This window comes from Peromyscus californicus, unplaced genomic scaffold, assembly GCF_007827085.1.
Source record: "Peromyscus californicus insignis strain IS unplaced genomic scaffold, ASM782708v3 Scaffold_21__1_contigs__length_65335640, whole genome shotgun sequence".
NCBI lineage: Eukaryota > Metazoa > Chordata > Mammalia > Rodentia > Cricetidae > Peromyscus > Peromyscus californicus.
The window spans coordinates 63877287-63903513 of NW_026294514.1; the positions used below are offsets into that span (position 1 = coordinate 63877287).

Consider the following 26227-nt stretch of genomic DNA (forward strand, 5'->3'; position numbering starts at 1 on the left):
TATTGCCTCTATTTCAGTTTTCAAATCTTGGACTTTTTCCTTCACCCATTTGATTGCTTTTTCTTGGCTTTCTTTAAGGGATTTATTAATTTCTTCCAATTTTTTGTTTGTCTTTTCCTCAATTTCTTTATTGATTTCCAATTTTTTGTTTCTCTTTTCTTCAATTTCTTTAAGGGAATTTTTAATTTCCTCTTTAAAAGCCTCTATCATCTTAAAGTCATTTTTAAGGTCGATTTCTTCTGTTTCTTCTGCATTGGGATGTTCAGGTCTTGCTGATGTAGAACCACTAGGTTCTGACAGAGCCATATTTGTCTTTATGTTGTTGACTGTATTTTTGCACTGGCGTCTACCCATCTCTTCCTCCACTCGGTGCAAGTGGTGTCTGTGCCTGAGGGAGCCTCTCTTGGTCTGATTGATACTCTTGATCCAATTAGGGCTCTTGGTCCAATTGGTGCTGATGGACTCTGTGTCTCAGCAAGCAGCTCTTAGTTCAGTCGGCACTGGTAGACTGTGTCTCAGGGAGCAGTTGTAGTCTCCAAGGGGGAGTGGGGTCTGCGGGAAGTGTGCTTGAAGGTTACAGGATCTGGTGGGGGATGGTAGTAGTCCAACCTGTCTGCAGGAGACCTGCCTACTGCCCTGAAACTGGGACTGCAATGGGTGCTGGTGTAGGGGACTCAGGGTTGTGCCCCTGGGCCCAAAGCCTAGAGGCTGGGGTGTTCGGCTATGAAGACAAAGACTCACCTCTTAGTCCAATTGGCACTGGCGGGCTCTGTCTCAGGGAGTAGTTGCAGTCTCTGAGGGAGGGTCGAGCATTTTCTTAATTAGTGATTGATGGGGGAAGAGCATAGCCCATTGTGGGTGGTGCCATCCCTGGGCTTGTGGTTTTGGGTTCTATAAGAAAGCAGGTTGAACAAGCCATGGAGAACAAGCCAGTAAACAGTACCCCTCCATAGCTTTTGCATCAGCTCCTGCCTCCAGGTTCCTGTTCTGTTTGAGTTCTTGTCCTGACTTCCCTTGGTGATGAACACTGAGTGACATGGAAGTGGTTTGGGTCATGATGTTTAGTTGAAGCAATAAAAACCCTAAGAGATTTCATGTCTTAGTCAGGGTTAGTGTTGCTGTGAAGAGACACCGTGACTATGTCAACTCTTATAAAGGAAAGAATTTAATTTGGTATGGCTTACAGTTCAGAAGTTTAGTTCATTATCATCATAGCAGGAAACATGGTGGCACAGGCAGACATGGTGCTGGAGAGGTAGCTAAGAGTTCTACATACGGATCCACAGGCAGCAGGAAAAGAATATGACATTGGGCCTGACTTGAGCATTTGAAACCTCAAAGCCCACCCTCAGTGATGTACTTCCTTCAACAAGGCACATGTCCTAATTGTTTCAAATAATGCCACTCTCTGTGAGCCTGTGGGGGCTGTTTTCATACCACATCTCAACATGGCTCACTGTGACCCATCAGTGCTGTCTGTATGTACATGATTGCAGGGTGAGAGCCACTGAAGCAGGAGAGACCTGCCAGAGGCCACTTCCTTGCAGAAACTCACTCACCCTACTTACCCAGCAGCCTTCAACCACCAAAGCTTTCCCATCTGTGCTTTCAGTTTATTTGATCTTGGGGGGTGGGGAGTGTTGTTATCTGTTTTTTATCATCTACAGTGGCTGCCCCTTAAGCAACAAATTTCCCTCAGCCACTGCCTCTTTTGAAGCTAAGGGACTTATCTAAATCTAAAGAACTCACGGTTCAGTAGTTTAGGTAGAATTCTGCTCATTCAGAGAGGCTGAATAGCTAGTAGCTAACCTTTTCCCTTTGCTGGTGTATTCCAAAAACCCCCACATCCTTCTCTCAGACCCCACTTAACAAAACCCTTGTTCCTTCCTAATACTTCCTGTCAGCTACTTGCTGACTCAGCTTCCTGCTCACAGGGTAATTTTATTTAATCAAACACATCTTTGAATTGTTAACAAAAGCATTATGAAAAAAATATAACACACTTCAAAATAATATTCCCCCAACATTTCCCCTTTTTTCTAAACAAAAATGAAAGGTTTTAACTTTAACATAGTAAGACTGTATACAATAAGAACAATTATCAAGTAAGGATTACATTCACAATGTACTGAATTCCAATTCATTTGTGACTGGTAAATTTAAAGAAAATACTCCATAATCTATCCTATCTTAGTGAATCCAAAATTTTATACATAAATTACTTTCTATCATATCTAAGGAAAACTGCAACAATAACTATCTAGTCTTCAACTCTATCAAAGGCCCCAGAAGGATATAATATTATTTGAGTAAACAAAAGTGCATTGCAAACAACTTCCAAACACTCTGGAAATGACAAAGACATCTGACTGCCTGGGCAGCCACCCAAAATTCCTTCTGCAACATTGGGGCATCCATCTTCAGCCTACAGGCCCATAGTATCTGACAGACTTTTAAGTGAAGCAGGAAATTTGAAAGACTGTCCACCTGCATTGGCAAATTTTGTCAGTCACTTTCCTCTGTGTCCTGCAGAATGTCTGGCAGTGTCTTCTGTGAAGCAGGAACACTGAAAGACCATCCTGCCTTGTTTTGGCAAAATTCAGTGGTCACTTTCCTGTGGGTCCTGCATGTCTAGTTTATACAACATACTGTCAAGCAGTCCAGGTAAGAGCAGCTTCTTGCCCAAATGGCTAGCCTTGCCGCATTGAAAGCAAACTTCATAAGGAGTTTCTTTGATGTCCATCATTTCTGAAGTAAATTGGTGCTGTCAGGAGCAGATGTGTCTCATTGTCATGAAAAGCCCTAAGTTAACAAAACATTTGAAATGTCATATCCTGTAGATCTTTGAAAGGTTTAAAGATATACCTAAAATATATTTCTATATTATCTGAAAAGCATACCTAACATATCTTCAAATTTGATTGTTATAAGTGACTAACCACTAACCTATGTTCCTGATTATCCTATATAGTTTATAATAATAGCTTTCAAAAACTAGAACTTCACCTTACGTTTCCAAATGAACTGCATAGGCACAATACATCAAACAAAAATTGAAACACACATACAATATGTTGTAATTAAAACAACCTTAAATTGAGACAAACAATTCCTAAAAGCTGAACATTTACTTCCTGAAGAGGCCAATCTGGATGCCATGATTTGGTTCAATTATTTTTATATCTGCACCCATGTCCACCAAACCCTCAATTTCTATGCCATTTATTTATATTTTTAACTTTGATCTTTGATCATTTATAGAAGTCTGCCAAAATATTCGCTTTATGGTTTCTCCTGAAAGTTTTGTTTTATCTTCTAAAGTTGTTCTGGCATCCATATCAGTGTGTTTTTTTAACATCAGGCATTAAATCATTTTGTAGAGAATTTCCCCTAATACTGGCAGGGAATGATTGAACTACAATTGATATTGGGGCCTGCAAGAGGCCCTGCAGGGCATTTCCCAATGGCAAAGGGTTACCCTGCCTGTCCCTTGTTGATCTACATTCATTAGTTCAATGTCAGCCTTTGCCACACCTTCTGCATACTCCAAAAGCCTGAAGCCTTCCGTTTGAACTATTTCTAGAATAAGCATTGTTTCTAGGAGCACCTTGCCTACACTTCCTTTTCAGATAACCTTGTTTACCACAATTAAAACACCTAACATTTTGATTTTTATTCATATTTTTAGAACACAGTGCTCCTATCCAAGTATCATCATTAGAAGTATAGGAGCCAATACTGACTGTATTTCTGATCCATTCTTCAATGGGTACTGATCTTGCCCTTAAAGGCCTAATCACTCTTTTACATTCTGCATTAGCATTTTCAAAAGCCAAAGTTTCAATTAATATTTGTCTAGTGTCTGGATCAGATATCATTCTATTTACAGCTGATGTTGATCTGTGTAAAAAAAATCAGTGAAAACTTCTTTTGAGCCTTGTATAATTTTAGTAAATGATTCAGTTCTCTTTCCTGGTTCTTCAACCCTGTCCCATTCATTCAAAGGTGTTATATGGCATAGAATCAGGGTGTTATCACCCAACATACACTGTCTTTGCAAGTCAGCATACTGATTCTCACCAAGAATTTGGTCTTGGGAAATGTTATGACTTCTAGCCCTACCTCATTTTTCCAAGGCCCTGGCTTCCTCTCTCCATCAAGTTTTCCATTGTAATTGAGAACCAGCTTCTAATACTGCTGAAACTAAATCCTTCCAGTCTTGTGGAATAATTTTATTCCTAGTTGCCCATGAATTTAACATCTGTCTTACAAAAGGTGAATGCATAACACATGAAACTACTGCTTCCTTTAATCTCTTTAAGTCTAACATATCTACAGGATTAACTTGGCGATAAGTATCATCTGGTGGTTCTTGAACAGTAACTGCATATATTAAAGTTGGTGTTCTAATAACCTTAGGCCATTCCTCTCCTGTTTTACAATGCAATGGTATGGTACTTTCTGCTCTAAATTCCTCTGTCTGTGTTTGAGCATTTCTTCTTTTTTACATTAGTATACCTTTTCAAGGCCTGCATCCTATTAATCCACTTGTCATATTTAGCACAAAAAAACTGCACCAAGGCTATTATTGATAAGATATTAATTGCCATACTGATAGTATGTATTATTTGTATTATATCAGTGTTGGTTAAATCATTAATATTCCCATATTCTGATTCTAACTTCAAGCCTTCTAAAGTAGCAGTATAAAGAGCCCTAGCACCCTTCATTCTTATGTTTCCCATTCTTAACATAGAAAAAAATTCTTTTTAATATTATTTAGCTCTCTTTTACTGTCCTAAAGGATTTTCCAAATTGCTCACCAGTTCTGTTGACTTCTCTGGGCAAGCAACAGCCAACTGCTAGTGTGGAGAAGTCCAGACAGCAGGTGTAACAGAGCTGGCTGGTGTGACCCCTCCTTCAGTGTGGTTCTACCACCCATTGGGCACCAATTGTTGTTATCTGTTTTTTATTATCTACGGTGGCTGCCCTTTAAGCAACAGCTTCAGGGGCCACAACCTGAGAGGATTCTGTTCCCTCAGGCACTGATTCTTTCAAAGCTACTAAGGGAAATTTTATCTTGATCTAAAGAACTCACAATTCAATGGTTTAGGTGGAATTCTGCTTGCTCAGAGAGACTAAATAACAAGTAGCTAACTATCTCCCTTTGCTGGTGTCTTCCAAAAAACCCCTGTGTCCTTATTTCAGACCCAACTTAAAAAACCCTTCCTACATGTGATTTCTTCCTACCACTTCCTGTCAGCTACTTCCTGACTCAGCTTCCTGCTTGCAGGTTAATTTTATTGTTAATCAAACACATCTTTGAATTGTTAACAAAAGCAGTAGGAAAAATGCAATACACGTTAAAATAATATTCCCCAACAGGGGGCAGTTGTTTTTGAGACAGAATCTCACTGTGTAGTTCTGGCTATCCTGGAACTCTATGTGTAGACCAGGCTGGACTTAAACTCACAGGGATCCTCCTGCCTCTGCCTCCCAAGTGCTGGGGTCAAAAGTATGTGCTACTATACCCCACCTCTGTGGAGGTTTTGTGAAAATAACCACAACTGCTATAAGCTCGTGAGTGCAATTGTCCTATTGTGTTCAAATACAGTATTGCACAGTGATGTGTGACAAGACTTTTTCTAGGGAGGGCCAATATTCTACTCACCCAAGACAGGGAGCCAATGACAGACCAAAGTACAGATACCACCAAAGTCCAAATTGATGAACCATAAGTTTTATTGAAGTTACTATCTTAGAATGGTTTCTTTTGCTCTGAAGAGACACCATGACCATGGCAACTCCTACAAAAGAAAGTATTTAATTGGGCCTGGCTTACAAGTTCAGAGGATTAGTCCATTATCGTGTTGGGAAGCATGGCAGCATGCAGGCAGGCATGGTGCTGGAAATGGAGCCAAGAGTTCTACATCTGGATCAGCAGGCAGCAAGAAGAGAGAGTGAGCCACTGGGCCTGGCTTGGGCTTCTGAAACCCCAAAGTCCACCCCTAGTGACATACTACCTCTAACAAACCCACACCCACTCCAGCAAGGCCACACCTCCTACTGCCACTCCCGAAGCATTAAAATATGGGTCTATGTGGGCCATTCTTAATCAAACCACCACAGCTACTTACAGGACTACGGGTGTGGAGTTACTTACAGGAGTGGAAATGACTCAAAGACAACTGCATCACCAAAGCCCACGCCAGCATGGGTGGCAGCTCACAGAGCTGGGAACCTGGAGCACACTACACAGCCTGCAGGCAGCTCAACAGGTTGGAGAGTGTCCTTTCCAAGTGACATAGTAGGGCTAAACCTCTTCCAGGAAGCTCAGCTGTTTTCTACCTCTTCCAAGCAGCTGGTCTGGTCTGGTCTTTTTTGCCACTTGGCTTGTTTGAGAGTAGTCTTGTCTCAGTAGTCTTTATTGTTTACTCTTAGAGGGAGGGTCCTAGTGAATCTGGTCAATTTCTGGGACTTAATGACGCTTCCTTGAGTTGTTTGCCTTTCTGCTTAGGGAGCTTCCCAGCAGGATAGGATATTTCAGTCTCAAGGAAACTGTTACACAGCACACTGCAGTCCTCTCCAACCTCCGGCTCTCAGTCTTTATCTACCCTCTTCTACAGAATTCCCTGAGCCATGTGAGAAGGGGTGTGACACAGGTGTCTCATTTAAGGTTGGGAACTCCGTATTTAGTCTCTGAACTCTAATCAGGAATGGATCTCTGTATTAATCTCTATCTGATGCCAATATTTGTTTTCTGGAGTTCCCTTCCATTCCCAGCACCATCTTTGATTCTCTGGCAAGGGTCTTTCCCTTTGCTCATTGGTCCTTTCTACTCCTTCAGGTTATGTGTCCACAAACATCTGGAGCCTACTGTTCTTTCAAGCTGAAGGGCAAGGCACTAAAAAGCTAACTTAAACTGGCATATAATGAGGTCAGGCTGTGGTGCACGCACGCCTTTAATTCCAGCACAGCCAGAGTTACACAGAGAAACCCTTTCTCAGGAACCAAAGGAGGCAGAGGCAGGCAGATCTCTGCAAGTTTGAGGCCGTCCTGGTCTACAGAGCTGGTTCCAAGACAGCCAGGGCTACACAGAGAAACCCTAGGCAGAGAGCGGGGAGGGGGGAATATAATGAGATGGACTTGAAGATTCTCCTGGGGGAAATCCCAATTGCCTGAAGGTATAAATTCTGTATGAGTCACTTAAATTTTTCTTTCTTTTTTTTCCCCCCCTTTGCTTCCTGAGAAAGGGTTTCTCTGTGTAGCTCTGGCTGTCCTGGAACTTGCTCTGTAGACCAGGCTGGCCTTGAACTCACAGAGATCAATCTGCCTCTGCCTCTCAAGTGCTGGGATTAAAGGTGTGCACCACCACCACCTGGCTTCATTTATATTTTTCTTAAGAAGAAACTGACATTCTTCTGCCTAGGTCAAGGTGTTGGATATTTTATGACTATCTCTAAAGCGGCTCTTTACCAGCAAAAGGCCTTTGAAGCCATTTTGTGCCGCCAAATGACAACTCCTTCACCAGCGGTTACAGATGAGGGAAGTACATTTTCTTAAGTCTTCTGAGATTTCTTTGTCATTAGCCAATGGCACTTGTCTTTCAGTGTTAGAATACTTAATATCTCATTTTCAAAAGTTCCTTTGTGTGTAACTTTTTCTTTTGTAAAATACATACTAGAGTTCTGCAGAGAAACAGAACTGGTATCGTGTATAATTACACATGATTATGGAAACTGGGGGGGAAATCAGCAGAGTGGACCAGTTGACTACACATGGAACAGGCAGTTTGAAGGGAGAATGCTAGAGAACTGTCACTTGAGGAGGGTGGCTCTTTTGTTCTATTTAGTTTTTAGCTGATTAGATAGAGACTACTGACATCATGGAATACAAATTTTTTTACACAAAAATTCATCAACTTAAACATTTAGGTTATCCAAAAATATCCTGCCTGATGACACGTGAAATCAGCCATGACAGCATCATATCAACACCTGTAAAGATTGCACATTTAATTGAGTGGTTTTGTTTTAGAGATTGGGTCATTGTTTAACACAGGTGAACCCATTCACCATGTACAAGGTCCCTGGTTTCTTCTATTACACCCTCAAATATTCCCTAAATAAAAATTCTATTTCTGTTTTCCCACAAACACACTTACTTTACACACACTGGCTCTGCATAGACCATCCTTCATGCCAGAAATTATCCAGCCATTGGTAGCCTCTTGTAAACCAGTTTCTACTTCTCCATGGAATCTATCCCTTAGGGCAACCACAGAAGACCTGAGCAAAGAGGAGTCGGTTGACAAAGAGGAGGTGACTGATGAGGAGGAGTCAGCTTATGGAGAGGAGTCGGCCGAATATCAGCGCATGTTCAAGCACTTCAAAGAAAATAAGGTAGAAATCGCAAGCGCCATCACAAAGCCGTTTCCTTTCCTTATGAGCCTCCGAGACCGCGGCTTCATCTCTGAGCAGAAGTTTCGGGTAAGTGAGGAGAATGAACTCAGCCCTGACAGTAAGCCTGCCCCACTGCATTATGCTGAACCTCTGGGTGCAGCCAACAGGCTGAAGGGCCTCCAGGGAGGAGGGACCTTCACTTCTTGGAAGTCAAAGGTGAGAGGAGAAGCGGACATCACAGGAAACATTCATATCCATCTCTGCTGTAACCGGGGCTGAGGCACATGGTGACAGCGGAGGGTATAGGAAGTGGGAATGCACTAAAGGGCGGAACACCTCAGGTTTCCTTGTGCAATGTGACAAAAGAAACTAGAACGTGAGTGGACACGTCCAAGCAGTGCTTCCTCACAAAGCCTACTTATTCCAAATCCCGGAGCCTGCGAGTTTTGAAAGTCACAGGCAATTGGGTTTTGTGAGAATAGAACCAGAAATCATGCTCACTTCTGTCTGTCCAAATTGTTCCTGTTCTTCAGGCACCACTGAGGCCCTAGAATGTAGTAAAGGATGGTGATGGGGTCCCCTGGGGATAAGGAAGACAAGTCCTCTCTCCTTTGTGCGTTGTCTTTGCCCTGTGGCCAGGATGCTCACTTTGTTGCCTTGAGCCCTGCAGACCAGGTCAGTCTCCAGGAGTTACTGTCTGGTCTCCAGACAGCCTCTCATGGCCTGTTAGGGCAACAGTGGAGCATCTTGGCCTGGCTCTTACAGACACACCATCGTTCTTCAGAACTACTCTTTCCTGTCAACTGTGTGTCAACATCAGAGTTGCTCTGGATAAGCAAGGGTCTGTTATTACAGGGAGGACATGTAAGATGTCACCTGATATATGTAAAACTCAGACACTTCACAGGAAATCAAATGGTGTTTGAACCAGTCTAAGCCTCTCTTGTAATTCATAAATTCATTCTGACATAATTCTTCATTCAATATTTTTAAGGATTCTCAAGAAAGGTGTCAAAACCTGGTCCCGGTGGGCATAGTGGTGTATGACATCCTTAGTGACCTACAGAACAAGTTCAGCCTGCCGCTTCTGGAAGTGATATTCAGCAAAGTACATCTGAAGGCCTACCCAGACTTAGAGGAGACTCTGAGGCGCTTCCTAGACGGTAACTACAGCTCTCACCTGCTTCAGGGAATTCAAGACAATTTCATTTGTTTGTCCATTCATCTTTAGCTGACAGTTGACACACACTTTACTGAATGACTATGACACACTAAGCACTGATTACAAAGGGAAGAAACCACACATGGCCCATGTGGTCAAGAACTTACACATAAGCCAAGGAACCCAAAGATAAGAGCCCAGCCGGGAACTGATTTGTGTGCTATAAAATACAAAGCTTTACTCTCTACTTTGTTTTCTGGGAAGGGAAGAAAATGTGGATGATAAGTTTCTCTAAGAAGGAGGAAGTTCTCAGATACTTGCAGACATGTCCAATGATAAAGATATATGTGTGTGTGTGTGTGTGTGTGTGTGTGTGTGTTCCTTGTATTAAAAAAATGTACTCATTCAGTAGAGTCCTACATCAACTTTCTTCTCCAAAAAGTGGAGAAATCACAAAGGAAGCTCAGCTCCAATGCCTCCCAAGATGCACTAAAGGACAGCCCAGTGGGGCCAGGGAAGGGGACAGTCCCGCCAGGACATTCTGAGCGCCTCCTGCCTCCACTGTTGATTCCTTCACCATGACTGCCCCTTGGTTATATACTGAGGTCTTGAATGGAAACTGCAGAGCTTAAGACACCCCATGGAAAAGAAATGTCTGGATAACTCACTGATCTTCTCAAGCAACATTACAGGGGCCAACAAACAGAAGTAGACCATGAATGGACTAAGACGTGAAAGAGCCTTTAGGAGAGACAGAGAGACTACCGTGATTAAGCAAGGCACTTTAGGGAAGGGATGAGGGCCTGCATCACACCTAGTCAGGGGCTGAGGACTCAGACCAATTGTACAGAGACACGGGCAGGTGAACCTTTCAGGACCTCTGAAAGACATCTCTGTTCACTTAACCTGGCAGTTTGTTTTGTGGAAAGATCTCAACCTCAAGGTTGAAGGGTTTTGTCAAAGAAAGCAATGTTCCCCAGAGAATGGTCTGGACTGACAGCTCCTGGTGGGGACATGAGAGCATTAGAGACTGTCTCCCTTATTTTATAAAGTTACCTGATAAACGTGTGGAGTCCCCACTGCAAACCGGAATTACCATTGGTGAAATTCTGCCACTTATTTTATTTTATTTAGGGCAGGGGAGTTCAAGACAGAGTCTCATTATGTAGAGCTGGCTGTCCTGTAACTCACTATGTAGACCAGGCTGGTCTCAAACTCACAGAAATCCACCTGCCTCAGCCTCCTAATTGCTGGGATTAAAGGCACGCCCCAGGCTTGAAATCCTGCCCTTTATTCAATGAAAGAGTTAGAATCATTATTGTTGTTAGGAATGTGACTTTGAGAAAGCAACCCCATGACAAAAAGAAAGAGGAGGCTTCATTCAGTTTAGTTATAAGTGTGAATGGCTGCTGTGCATGTGTATAGTACTACTGGGGTTCTTGAGAGAAGCAGAAGCTAAGAAAGGACATGTGATCAATTACATGACAGTAGTTGACTCAAGATTATATACACAGTGAGAAAAATGACTTATTTCACAGACTGACGGGCCACCACATGTCTTTGTGAATGTCCCAAGAAAGAGTAGGATCAAGAATCTTTGCACAGTTTGGCTACTGACTGGTGGATCCACCTTCATTAGTTTTTGAGGCTGGCTTAACTTGGGGACTTGTTAGACCTTTGTTTCCATCTATTTGTTTTGGGTCATTATCTTCAAATATTCAGGAAGAATGGGAGTATCAGTGAAAGAGTAAGTGTATGGAGAGAGTGTTGGCTTAATGCTATACTTGCAAATCAGAGTTGTGATTACTTTAAATCTAATTACCCATGTATCTTTAAATAAAATAAACTCAGAAATAAAAGCCCAGTAGATCAAGTTCGAGGTGGAGTTGCTGTTGAGACTGAGTCACTTGGCAATGGATGAGGAATACTATCTGAACCCAAGTGGTCTACAATGCACTCCCAGCAGGTCTTCAGATGATCTTGGTGGGAACACTGTACTTAGAGATCATCAATGCCAAGTCTGAAGCTGAAAGCTTGCTAAGTGAAGGCCATGGTGGGACTGGGAGGAGACACTGTGCTCATAGCTTGGGTGGCTCCTACAGACAGAGCCCGCAGCTTGTGTTACCTGGAACTTAAGGAGCAGGTATGAGGGTACTGTAGACTTGTCAAGCAGAAGTGCTCATGCATAGGCTGCTATGGAGTCATCACACAGGCTTTTTAGACGGTCGTTGTTGCTGGCTTTTTTTCAAATGTGTAGGGCCGCCTCCAGTTGGCTGAATTTCAAAATGTGGTTAATGACCTATACAGTTGTCCTGGCTAGCTTTCATTGTCAGCTTGACACAGACTAAAGTCATTTGAGAAAAGCCTTGTTTGAGGAATTTCTTAGAACAGATTATCTTGTGGACATGTCTGTAGGGGGTTGTCTTGATTATTAATTGACATAGGAGACTTCAGTCCACAGTAAAGGACACCATCCCCAGGTAGGTAGTCCTGAACTGTCTGAGTAAGCCAGAGTGTGGGCAGCAAGCAGTGTTCCTCTATAGTTTCTGCCTTAAGTCCCTGACCTGCTTAAGTTCCTGCCCTGACTTCTATCAAGGATGGACTATGAACTGCAAGTATAAGCTTAAACAAACCCTCTCTTTCTTTACATTGTATGTGGTCATGGTACTTGTCACAGCAACAAATGGAAACTAGGAGAGCATCATTGGCCAGTTGGAATGAGGATTTTTTTTGTTTTGTTTTCGAGACAGGGTTTCTCTGTGTTAACAGCCATGGCTGTCCTGGAACATGGAATAAGTTTAAAACTGGTAAAATTGGAAACTTTTACTATTGTTCTGATCACTATTCTATTGTTGTGAAGAAATACCATAACTATGGCAACAAAGGAAAGCATTTAATTGGAGCTTGCATACAGTTTTAAAGGTTTTGTCCATAGCCGTCATGGTGGGGATTATGGCAGCATGCAGGCAGCCTGGCTTGGGCTTTTTGAAACCTCAAAGCCTACCCCCACTGACACACTTCCTCCAACAAGGCCACACCTCCTAATCCCTCCCAAGTAGTGCTACTCCCTGATGAGTAAGCATTCAAATATATGAGCCTGTGGGACCAAACCACTTTTTTTTCCTTTTAAAACGTCTATTCTCTTTCTTTCTTATTTTCTTTCTTTCTTTCTCTTTTTTTTTCTTTTCTTTTTTTGGCTTGAGTATTTTTTTCTTTTATCAAAAATAGATTTTTTTTCTCACATAATATATCCTGATTATAGTTTCCCTTTCCTCAACTCCTCCCAGTTCTTCCCTACCTCCCTTCCCATCCATATCTACCCCCTTTCTGTCTCTCACCAGAAAACAGGATTGTAAGGGATCATAATATAATATAATATGATATGATAAAACAAAAACTAACACATCAGAATTGAACAAAACAAACAGAAGGAAATGAGCCCAAGAGAAAGCACAAGAAACAGAGGCCAATTCATTCACACACTCAGGAATCCCGTTAAAAACACTAAGCTGGAAGCCATAATATATAGGCAGAGGCTGTGTAGTATAAAAAGAGGGAATAGGCCGGGCGGTGGTGGCGCACGCCTTTAATCCCAGCACTCGGGAGGCAGAGCCAGGCGGATCTCTGTGAGTTCGAGGCCCGCCTGGACTACCAAGTGAGTTCCAGGAAAGGCGCAAAGCTACACAGAGAAACCCTGTCTCGAAAAACCAAAAAAAAAAAAAAAAAAAAAAGAGGGAATAAAACAATATATCATTTGTACATGATTATTAATTAGAAATTGCATCTAGGATAGGGATGGGGGCATGTGTTTACTTCTCCTTTTAGTTCTAGGACTCCATCTGGTACAGACTGTGCAGGCCCTGAGCATGCTGCGTCAGTCTCTGTGAGTTAATATATATGTTGATTTTGTTGATTTAGAGGCCCTTGTTTTCTTGGTGTCCTCCATCCCCTCTGGCTCTTACACTCTTTCCACCTCCTCTTTATAGGTTTTCTCTGAGCTTTGAGGGGAGGGATTTGATGGAGACATCCTTTTTAGAGCTGAGTGTTTTATGGTCTTTCACTCTCTATATAATGTCTGACTGTAGGTCTCTGTATTTGTTTCCATCTGTTGCAGGAGGAAGCTTCTCAGATGATGGCTGTGCATGGCACTGATCTATGAGTATAGCAGAATGTCATTAGGAGTCATTTTGATGCTATGTTTTTATTTGTTTATTTTTTGTTATGTTTTATTTTGTTTTAGAATAGTAGTATTTGGTTTTACCCTAGGTTCCTGGGCTATCTAGTCTCAGGTTCTTGGTCACCCAAGCAGTGTTAGATATGGGTTCCATCCTCACAGAGTGGGCCTTAAGTCAAAATTAGTTGGTTACTCCCACAAGTTTTGTGCCACCACTAGCATATCTTGCGGACAGGATACCATTGTAGATCAAAGGGTTTGTAGATGGGTTAGTGTTTAAATTTCTCCTTTGGTAGTATGCAGAGTACCTTCCTGTGCTAAAGATGTTAGCACATAGGGATGAAGGCTCTATGTAGGCACCAGCTCAACATCTCCATGTTCAATAAGTTGCACAGGTATCTTTAACAAAGAGGCCTTGCTGTTGGTTATGAAGAGCAAACTGTAGTCTTAGCAACAGCCTTGTTTCTTTGGAGGTTCCCATGGGACACTGTAGCGATAACACCCACGTTACCACCACCTGTTCACCATGTCTGAGCGAGGGGTTGTGGATCAAAAAAAACAGAGACAAAAGACAGCGGGTCATTCGCCTCAGCAAAATGCCGAATGCCATTTATTGAAAGAGGGAGGAAACCTTAAATACAGGCTTACAGCACAATGGGAGAACCCCAGAGGGCAAAAGTTCGCTATTGATGTTTACAATCTTGAATCTAAGCTGTTAACGCCCAATATGCAGGATACACAAACAAGGAACTTCCCTTAAGCATTCAGAAGGGTGGATACCGGCAGGGAATTAGCATAGGGAGGACATCTGGTCAAGGTCGGCAAGCAGGCAATGGCTTTACTCAATATGGGAGGAGACCAGGGCCCTACAGGACACCTTTGGCTAAGAACTCAATTAGATGTGTGTAATAGTACCCAATCCTGGTACTGGAAGCTTCCATTAGTGACAAGAAATGGGCAGTTGGGGCTCTGTACCCCATGCCATGTGATTTCATTTAGATTACTTTCATATATATATGTGGAAGTTTCTCCTGTGTTAGGATTCCATACTGCCCCTCAAGTGCCCCTTTAGGTTCAGCTGTCTTTTGTGGCTGGAAGGTTTTTTCTGGTCTCACTGTTGGACCCCAAAGTTTAGGGTCTCAAGTGGGCACCCCAAGAACCCAGACTCCAGTCCAGTTTATGCAACAGCATGAGGAATTTAATGAAGCTTCTGTATAGAAGGGCAAACTCTGCTCCTAAGAGCAAGAGCCACGTCTTACTGCAGCCCCATGGGGGCTTTTAAAGGAAAAACCCACAAAAGCCATAATATTACAATTCCCATACAATTTTGTTTCACAAGATCATGGTCTGATCACAGAATGGGTACAGTCACGTCCGCATGCACAGTCTTCCTGAAACCTCAAGGGGGGTATCAGGGCGGGAGTGGAGTTTACACACAGGTCACGGTGGTCCTTCCTGGAACACCTGCAACTCTCCCAGTCATAGTTGAGCACATCTCTTAACAGAAATCTGTAGCTAGAGATTTCCAGCCTGGCCCACAGTCAGGGCAAATCTCTCTCACCTGCCAGTCCCACAGCCACTCAGACCCGACCAAGTAAACACAGAGACTTATATTGGTTACAAACTGTATGGCCATGGCAGGCTTCTTGCTAACTGTTCTTACAGCTTAAATTAATCCATTTCCATTAATCTATACCTTGCCACATGGCTCATGGCTCACCGGCATCTTCACATGCTGTTTGTCATCGTGGCAGCTGGCAGTGTCTCTCTGACTTAGCCTTCCACTTCCCAGCTTTATTCTCCTCCTTGTCCCACCTATACTTCCTCCTGCCTGACTACTGGCCAATCAGTGTTTTATTTATTGACTAATCAGCAACACATTTGCCATACAGAATATCCCACAGCACTTCCCCCTTTTTTTTCAAAAGGGAAGGTTTTAACCTTAACAAAGTAAAATTACATATAATTTGGGAATTTGGGCATAGCTTCTCTTACTACTTCCTGCTGGATGGGGGTGCTGTATCTTATGGGGAAACAAAGAAAATTTTAGGATTATGGAATAGTCTGTGAGGCTGTATCATCTGAGCCAGTTGCCTTGAAACCATTCTGGATGTTGGATCATCTGGGCCATGGTGTCATCGGAGACTTTTCAGGGGGTCTTGGCTGGTTAAACCTGATGTATCTTTTTTTGTTTGTTTGTTTGTTTTTTTTTTTAAGGTTTATTTATTTATTATGTATACAGAAGAGGGAGCCAGATCTCATTAAAGATGGTTGTGAGCCACCATGTGGGTGCTGGGAATTGAACTCAGGACCTCTGGAAGAACAGTCAGTGCTCTTAACCTCTGAGCCATCTCTCCAGCCCAAACCTGATGTATCTTAATCTTGAACAAATCCATAGCCTCTGGCTTTCTGTGGAAACAAAAGAGACTCTTTTCCAAACCAACATATCCTTATATCCAAATTTTGAGGTCAAGGTATCTTTAAAACATACATATTGGTTTAACTCAACATCTTTTATGATCAAATGTTTTTCTGCAGTTAAAAATCCCAAAGACAACACAATCCAGATTCTCTGTGTAATATTCATCTTTATGTGGCTTATTTTATATATTAATTTTACTGTCTCTTTAAAGACTTTATTTTTGAAAACTATGTATTTGTTTCTATAACTCTATATATCATCTTTTTTGTCTCTTTCAACCCTACGTATCTTTTACACACATTGTAAACTATTACATCTGAATCTGTCTTATTGTGAATCTATTGCCTTAAACTGCAGCAGCTGTGGCTGCTGGCTCCGCCCACCTCAGCTTCCCAACATGGCTACGTTTACCACCAGCTCTGGGAGCTATCGTGGGTCTATGCTTTTATCCAAGCAGTGTGTAGCCCAGAAACCTCTTTTTTTGTTTTGTTTTGTACTAGCAAAGTCTAAATCCACCATGCAGCTTAATGTGCCACTTGCAGAGGCCTCATTCCCGCCAAACTACAGGTCGAGCACGCACACCAGAAACCCACAAGGAGCTCAAACCAGCAGCTGCCGCTCATTTGAGAGAGACAATTAGGAACTGTTTTTAGCTCCGTTTTAGAATCTTTTTTCTCAGTTTTTAGGTGGAAACTCTTGCCACCACGTTGGACGCCATTTGTAGCTAGAGATTATAGACAAATGGGAAGTGCTGTGGGATGTTCTGTATGGCAAATGTGTTGCTGATTAGTCAATAAATAAAACACTGATTGGCCATTGGCTAGGCAGGAAGTGTAGGCGGGACAAGGAGGAGACTAAAGCTGGGAAGTGGAAGGCTGAGTCAGAGAGACACTGCCAGCTGCCACGATGACAAACAGCATGTGAAGATGCCGGTGAGCCATGAGCCATGTGGCAAGGTATAGATTAATGGAAATGGATTAATTTAAGCTGTAAGAACAGTTAGCAAGAAGCCTGCCATGGCCATACAGTTTGTAACCAATATAAGTCTCTGTGTTTACTTGGTCGGGTCTGAGTGGCTGTGGGACTGGCAGGTGATAGAGATTTGTCCTGACTGTGGGCCAGGCTGGAAATCTCTAGCTACAGAAATCTTTTTACATTGTTATATTGTTACAGGGGTGATTGAGTAGTGGCTGACTCAGGTGGCCCTTGGAACTAGATTTTTAGTTTCTCATTTCCTGGTGCTTGAAGTTTCTCTCTTCCTGAGGCTTGGGGGTGTAAGCCTGAAGGGCTAGAGTCTTTCACCACCTGGCTCCCACTGCCCTGTGGTCCCACAGCCTCTCTAACCCAAATAAACACACAGAGGCTTATATTACTTACAAATGATATGGCCTAATGGCTCAGGCTTCTCACTAGCTAGTTCTTACATCTTCAATTAACCCATTTCTATAAATATATACATTGCCACATGGCTTATGGCTTACCAGCACCTTTACATCTTGTTTCTCATGGCAGCAACTGACAGCATCTCCTCTGCTCTTTCTCCTTTCTCTCTCTCTAGTTAGAATATCCCGCCTAACCTTATTCTGCCCCACCATTTGCCAGACAGCTTTATTTACCAACAAATTAGAGCAACACATTTTCACAGTATACAGAATCGATATCACCCATTATTTCCCCTTTTCTTCTATTCAAAAGGAAGGTTTTAACTTCAACATAGTAAAATTACATATAAAAATAATTATCAAGCAAGAATTTTAGTTATAATATCTAGTCTATTTGTATTTGGCAAAATTAAAGAAGATATCCTGTATTTGTGAGTCTAAGGTTTCATTTCTACCCTATCTCTTATCGTAACCAAGGAAAACTATAATTATAACTATCTAGTCCTCAACTACATCAAAGACCCCAGAAGGATATAATATTACCTAAGTAAATAGAAGTGCATTGTAAGCAACTTCCAAAAATCTAGAATGACAGGGATAGCTGGCTACCTGGACAGTTACTCAAAGTTCTTCTGCAATGTTGGGGCATCTGCCATGGACTGGCCCACCAGGGGTATCACGACCGTAGGAGAACTAGGGCTTGGGTAGTCAGGAAGGCAAGGATTTGGTGAATGACAGACAGACAACACACTCAGGAGTGGTTTGAATCTGCTGCAATTTTACTTCTGCGAATCAGTAGTTTATATACAGAAAAGAAAACTATCAAGTCATACAAGGAACAACAAGAGCTTGGCAATAATTCAATCACATCATCTTAAAAAAAAAAAAAAAACAGCAAACACACAATTTTTAATCGGCCCTAGGCATATCCCTTCACCCACAAGAACTTTATGATCCAAAGAGCAGTCTGTGTTTTTTAAACTTAGTACAGTCCCTAGACTTGTGAAGGCTTCTTTGCGGTTGTAGCTGTGTCCTTTATTTTAACTCAGAAGCTTTCTAGTTTATTATGCACTTCTACTTTTCTGGTTCTCATGACCCGCTTAGCCAATTTGGATGCTGCAGACCTTCTCTAAGTCTTTCTTCAGTTCTCTACCACATATCTCTTTAATATAAAACCTTTTCACCTGCTAGAATATGAACCCTTGTACTTTTTTGCCTGTAAGGGGAAGGGATTCTGTTGTAGTCCTTAAGTTTCCCATGCTGAACTTCCTCAATGGAGGGGCCCACCATCTGCCTCCTATGAGATAATGTTTTTTACCATAAATCACTTTAGTTGGGATTCGTAAAGGATTCTTAGTGGGTGAGTGTTCATTCCCTAGAAGTACCTGAACTATTATACTTTCTTTATCTAGTGGCTTGGGGTCTTTAAAAAATAGCTCATTCTGCTATATTTAATTAAGATCCATGTCCAGCTTCCCCTTTCCTCCATAGTTCACAACCCAAGCATTCATTAATTTTGGCTGTGCTTCATAGAGTAATTAGAACATTATCAGAAAAGCAGTTATACAGAACCCATAGCCCAGGAAGCTCATGATCTGTGAAGTACATCTCCTTCGAGAAGGAAGCATAACACGGGCACTATGCCAGGGACCTCCAGGGAGCTTAGTCCCGTGGGACACGTATCTCCCGTCCGCTATTATAGACATAATTGTTCATGTCACACAGACGACACTGGAGTTGGTGTGGCAGGTATCCATTCTTCTGCCTACAGGCCTAGAGTCTCTGTGTCCTGTAGAATGTTTGGCAGTTTCTTCTGTGAAGCAGGAACCTAAAGAACCATCTCCTCTTGCAAAGTTCAGTGCTCACCTTCCTATGAGTCCTGCATGTCCAGTTTATACAACATACTGTCAATCAGTCGATGCAAGGGCACTTTTTTGCTCAGTGGCTAACTTTTGCCACAAAGAAAGCAAACTCTATAATGAGTTAATTCAATGACCATCATTCTCCTTGAAGTAATTGGTGCTGCCAGGAGCAGATGTGTCTCATTGTCAAGAAAAGTCAAAGTTTTTAAAACATATTAAATGCCATATTCTGTAGGTCTTTGAAGTGTTTGAAGATTACCTACCTAATTGAAATATATCTATGTATACCTAAAAAACTTAATTAATCTGTATTTCTTAATTATACATTATAATTTTAAATGAGTTACATAAACATAATACCTTAAACAGGAGTAAAAATATACATACAGTATAACAAAATTAACTTTAAATTTCTATCAATAAACTAAAATCTATACCAATGTAAAATATTTTAAACAAGTTGTTGCTCTTTAAAAATAGATTCAATAATCTACCCTTTCATCCTGTCATATCTTTAATATCATCCCTTTTCTTCTTTAGAAAGAGATTGCATTTATCATCAACCTGATTTAAATAAAAATAAACATTCATAAACAATATTTTGGGAACATTCATAAACAATATTTTGGAGAAACCTCTGTGTAACTGGGTGGGAATCCACCATGCTGCACTCAAGCCTGCATGCTGTAAACCCGCCATACTGCAGCTCATGGCTTGCCTGAGGTACAACTAAGAAGCTGTTTTTAGCTCCATTTTAGAATCTCTTATTAACTTCTCTTGGGTTTTAGGTGGAAACTCTTGCCCCACATTGGGCACCAATTGTAGATGAATTTCTAAATGGTCTTATTAAATAAAAAATATGGGGCCAAATATATGGGTGAAAGCATTAGAGAGATCAGGGGAATAGGGAAAGCCACCAGCCAACCTTATCTCACCAACTCTGCAGCTTCCAAATGCTGCGATGCCCTATTTACCCATGCCTACATGCCTTGCTGTTCTGCCATCTGATTTGCTCTCTTCTTTCAGCTACATTACTTCCTCTTCCTACCCAGCTCTGTCACTTCCTGTCTGCCTGTACAGACCTCCATACCTCCATAGTTAACTAGTTTTGGAATTTAAGGCATGTGTCACCATGCTTGGCTCTGTTTCCAGTATGGCCTTGAGCACACAGAGATCCTGCCTGCCAAGTGATAGGATTAAGGGCATGTGCTACCATTGCCTGACTTCTTTGTTCACTTAAATGGCTTGCTATTTCCTCTGATCTCCAGGCAAAAGCTTTATTTATTAAAGCACAAATAAAATATCACATTTCAGCACAAATAAAATACCACCACATTCCCCCTTTTTTTGTCTAATAAAAAATAAAAAAATAAAAAAGCTACAACTAGTATAAGAAAAACTATATACAATAAGTACAATAACTCTATACAATATATACAAGCAATAAATACCTAAACAATATCTAGTCCATTTGCGTCTGAAAAACTCAGAGAAAATATTCCATTATCTATTCTATTTTGGTGAGTCCAAAGTGTACCTAACTCACTTTCTATCCTATCTTGTATTACCAACAGAAAACTGTCTTATGATGTCTTTCAAACTTACATACTTAGCACCTCTTAGTGAGTTTCTTTTCTGAATTTCTTAAAAAGGAAAACTAAAATTACAACTACCTAATCTTCCACTCCTTTAGACACCAGAGAAGGAAATAATATTACTTAGTAAAACAGGAAGTACAAACAAGCGATTCCAAAAATTGTGAGTTATGACGGAAACAGCCAGCTTCCTGGACAGTCACCCAAGGTTTCCCTGCACGTTGGGGCACCATCTTTGGCTACAGTCTTCCCCATATCTTTCTTTTTTTAAGATTTATTTCTATTTTTATGTATATGACTGTTTGTCTGCATGTGTGAATATTGTCCATATATGTCCAGTGCCCACAGAGGCCAGAAGAGAGACTTAGGATTAGCATTACAGACAGGTGTAAGTGGTCATGTGGGTACTGAGACTTGAACCCAGGTCCTCTGCAGGAGCAGCCAGTGCTCTTAACAGCTGAGTCATCTCTCCAGGCCCTCTCCCCATACTTTTCAAATAAAAATTTGTTTCTCTTTATTTTTTTTTTAAATTCTTAGAACGTCAGGTAGAAAAAAAATACTGTGAAACGTGAGAAGAGAATGGCTATTTTGGATCTTAAATGTGATTATTGAAAGATGTGGTTTTGAAGAGGTTGTATGGGTTTTGGTTTTGGTGTGTTTCAGTTTTTGGTTTTGGTTTGGGTTTATTTTGTTTTTTGTTTTTTGGTGTGTGTGTGTGTGTGTGTGTGTGTGTGTGTGTGTGTGTGTGTGTGTCTTAGTTCAAAATCTAGCTTGTTGTGCAGCCAGACAGCAATGAGGACTCTTCTCTGTCTCTGTCTCAGGATCCATGAACATCAAATTTCTTTCTTAGGATTAGTATCCAGTATGCTAGATCACCAAGGATAAAGAAAGGGATCAGGAGAGCTTGCTTCTAGCCTATTAATCTATGACAAGCAAGGTGACTATGCCCTAACATAATCAAGACAGATACAGTTCTGCCAAAGGGAGCAAGACAGGAGAGGAAAAACACAGAAATGGTGTGATACTTGGTTTTAATTGTCAATTTGACATTATATATAATCTTATGGAGAGTGTCAGTAAGGAATTACATAGATCAAGTTGATTTGTGGGTATGAATGTGAGGGGTTTTCTTCTTAATTGGGCTAATTGAGGTAGAAAGACCAGACTCCTCAAGTGTGTCAAAGAACTAATTAGGGCTTGCACAGAAAATTTCCTATAAAATTCTTATTTTATCTGTACAAAAACATGTCAAGATTCAAAATGTCCCATTAGGGGTGGGGGGCCAAAATGACCAGAGCCCTCCCTGGATTCCTAGTTCTCAGTTCAGTAGCCTTGGGTTCTTTAGAAAGAGAGAAGGAATGACAGTTGAAACTTAGATGTAAGCAGGGCCTTTGCAGTGTGATCAGTCCCAAGATTTGTAGCTTCTCTTCATTATGTCTTCCCTCATTGTCATTCATTGTTTTCTAGATACTGTGGAGACTGGAAACAACACTACTGTAGGAAAATCCAAGAGGAAGAGAAGTAAGGAAACAAATGAGAGTTTATGTGCTTTTGGTGTTTCTGATAAGTTTCTTTCTTTCTTTCTTTTTTTTTCTTGGTTTTTCCAGACAGGGTTTCTCTGTGTAGCTTTGCGCCTTTCCTGGAACTCACTTGGTAGCCCAGGCTGGCCTCGAACTCACAGAGATCCGCCTCCCCCCCCCCCAGTGCTGGGATTAAAGGCGTGTGCCACCACTGCCTGGCCCTGATAAGTTATTTACTGCTAGAATTATTATTGTTATTGTGTGTGACAATGGGGTAGACTGTGGTGACCTCCCCCTTGCCCTTGGAACATGTTATCTTTATGACAAAGACATTCTATGTACATAATTAAGCTAGGGACCTTGATGGGGGTGACAACTGTCTTTGACTGTTGGTCAAAGACAACTCTGATTTTATGGGTCTTAAGCAGTGAGGAACTCGGGCTGGAGAGATGGCTCAGAGGTTAAGAGCACTGACTGCTCTTCCAGAGGTTCTGAGTTCAATTCCCAGCAACCACATGGTTGCTCACAACCATCTGTAATGAGATCTGGTGCCCTCTTCTGGCCTGCAGTCATACATGCTGTATACATAATAAATAAATTAATTTAAAAAAAAGAAGTGAGGAACTCAGGCCAGGTGGTGGTGGTGGTACACTCCTCTAATCCCAGCACTTGGGAGGTAGGGGTAGACAGATCTCTATGAGTTTGAGGCCAGCCTGGGCTACAGAGTGAGTTCCAGGAAAGGTGCCAAAGCTACATAGAGAAACCCTGTCTTGAAAAACCAGAAGAAGAGGAAGAAGAAGAAGAAGAAGAAGAAGAAGAAGAAGAAGAAGAAGGGAACTTTCTTAAATACAGAGAGAGGAACGACTGTTGCAGGAGGCCGTGAGGTAGACAGCAGGTAACAGCTAGTATTGAACAGGCTGACCCACCAGACAGGGAGCCCCAGTTGGCAAAGCCATGGAGTTACTGACTGTAAATGACCAGTTGCTCCTGTCTGTAATTTTTCTCATGTGCCACTTCTTTCTTCCCTAATAACAGTCATGGGTATTTTCCCCACTGCTTGTGTGTTTATCTCATAAAAATATTCCATCTTTGGGTACACATATATAGCTGTGGATGGTCAGGAAGATGATTTCTGCTTAGGCTCTATAATTCTAATAATACTAGAATATTTTTCATAACTGACACAGGAAACCAACAGCATTCTCAGTCACAAAGACAGCTAATTTTAGATTTCAGAACAAATCAAAGCAGACTAACTGCCCCTAAAGAAAAAACACAAACATAAGTTCCAGTTTTATTGCTAAATCAAGGTCAGAACTGAAGCAACTTTGGTAGACATAGCCCTTTACAGTAACTGACTTTTTGCACATAGTCTCAGCCTCAGTTTATGTTACAGGCTTGAGGTTCAACCAACTGTTTACTTTCTGTCTGGGAACCCTCACCAACTTAGAGCTATTTGCACTGCCAAGCATTACTCACTGGCCAGTCAGTGTGACATCTCTAGCCTGAGAAAAACTGTGTGACTTATTATGTGTTATGAGAATGGGTCAGACCCTGAAAATGTACCATAGAAGTGTCCAGAGTTTGGCTGAGAGAGGAGTCATGATGTAGAGAGAGGCAGCTATGTACAGCTATGTAAGAGCTATGCAGAACCGGGCGGGCAGTGGTGGCACACGCCTTTAATCCCAGCACTCAGGAGACAGAGGCAGGCGGATCTCTGTGAGTTCGAGGCCAGCCTGGTCTACAGAGCGAGATCCAGGAAAGGCGCAAAGCTACACAGAGAAACCCTGTCTCGAAGAAAAAAAAAAGTGTTATGCAGAGAGTGAGTATGTATGTGTGTGCTGAAAGAGAGATAGCTGAATATGAAGAAGAGGTGTGAGAGTGTGTGTGAGTGTGCAGGAGTAATGTGAGAGAGTGAATGAATGAGAGAATAAATAAATGATGTAATAATATGTGAAGGAATGTAGCAGAGTAGAGAGAAGAAATGTGTATAGAAGAGAGATGTGGAGCTATGTAAAAAAGAGATGTCAAGGAAAATGAAGCTGTATAGAAAAGAAATGTAACTGTACAAAAGAGGTATGTGGCTGTGTGGAGAACGTAACAATGTAGAATGTATCTAGGTGGAGACAGAGATTTTCAGAGAAAGAGATTTTTTTAAGATGAAGTAAAAGAGAAAATTAGCATCAGAAAGTGTGTATGTTTCCTCATTTACCCCTCAGATAGAAAAAGTCTAGCCCTTGCCACATCCCGGGATTTTTTTTTTTTTTTTTTTTATTTATTTATTTATTTATTTATTTATTTGCATACTCTGGGTGCAATCTTAAAAACTGGCTCTCTTAAAGACTGCTTTAGACTGTGGAGGAGTAGTCAGAAGGATGTAATACTGATGGGTCTGAGGACACAGGAAGGGACCAAGGAATGTGGGTGACCTTGAGAACCTGAAAAAGGCAAAGAAATAGATTCTCCTCTAGGAATGGATGAAGGGCTGTGGACACCTGGAGTTCAGCCTGGTGAGGCCCACATCAGACACCTAACTGACATTATTGTCATATAAACTTGTGTGGAAGCTACTGTGCTGGCTAGTCTTATGTTATCTTGACACATTATCTGAAAAGAAGGCATCTCAATTGAGAAAATGCCTCCAAAGGTACAGCTGTAAAGCATTTTCTTAGTCGTTGATGGGGAAGAGCCCAGACCATTATGGGTGGTATCATCCCTAGACTGTTCTATAAGAAAGCAGAATAAGCAAGCCATGAGGAGCAAGCCGGCAAGCAGTACTGCTCCATGGCCCCTGAATCAACTCTTGCCTCCAGGTTCCTGTCCTGTTTAGGTTTCTATCCCAACTTCCTTCAGTGACAGTGATATGGAAGTGTAAGCCAAATAAACCCTTACCTCCCCAAGTTTGTTTGGTCATGGTGTTTCTTCACAGCAATAGCAACCCTAACTAAGATAGCTACAGAACTCTTGGTGATTTGTTCTGAGAGCAATAAAAAGTGGCACATATTTTGGAATAGTTAGGAGACAGAGAGACCAATCCATCCTAGAATATGTTTGAACAATTCAATCACAAATGTATCTACATGGTGATGTTTCATACAAACTTATTCATATAGCATGTATATATTTACAAACAGTGCCCCTGCTGTCTGGTTTTAATAATGGTCTAAGGGATTCCTTTCTCTTAAACAAAAGCTATTCATTTTTCCAAATGATTATCTCTTTTGTATCATATCTATGAAGCAGGCTTTGGAATCCCACTCAATATGAATTTCACCAAACTAGGAATCTTACACTTTTGACAATGACCCAGCTGTGCTGTTGACTGATATGTACATTTTTGTTTGGAAAAGTAGAAAAAGTGGTTGCATCCATTTTTTTGAATGCATATTTTGAAAACTACATTATTCAGGCTGAGTTTTTGACAACATTTTCATTCAAGTCTCTTTGTGTGTAGACAGATTTCTTTCCAAAGTGTTAATACAACAGAATCCTCACATGCTTTAAGTCTGACTTCTGCCTGGTCCATCACGGCTCTTCGTCATGAGCTTTCGGCCCAGTGTGTAGAGAAAGTATCCTCATGTAACCGGGATGCCTCCCTTGCTCATTCCTATTGTCAGCTGTACTTTGGCTCAACTCTGCATTTGCCTGTGTCTCTCCTAGATGACAGCAGAGCTGGTGTCCAGACAGCTCTCAGGAGAAAGAAAATGA

General features: G+C 41.5%; 1 protein-coding gene across 2 annotated transcripts in view; it reads left to right on the top strand.

Moving 5' to 3' along the window:
- Positions 1 to 26227, top strand: part of LOC128117976 (nuclear body protein SP140-like protein) — a 58257-nt gene that overhangs the window by 14273 nt on the left and 17757 nt on the right. Inside the window, exons 2-4 of one of the 2 annotated variants that reach the window (XM_052750562.1) lie at positions 8273 to 8489; positions 9397 to 9565; positions 22467 to 22520. In XM_052750562.1, coding sequence (XP_052606522.1) covers positions 8273 to 8489; positions 9397 to 9565; positions 22467 to 22520 — 440 coding nt within the window. The remainder of the gene's footprint in view (positions 1 to 8272; positions 8490 to 9396; positions 9566 to 22466; positions 22521 to 26227) is intronic. The other variant, XM_052750563.1, reaches the window with a different exon arrangement.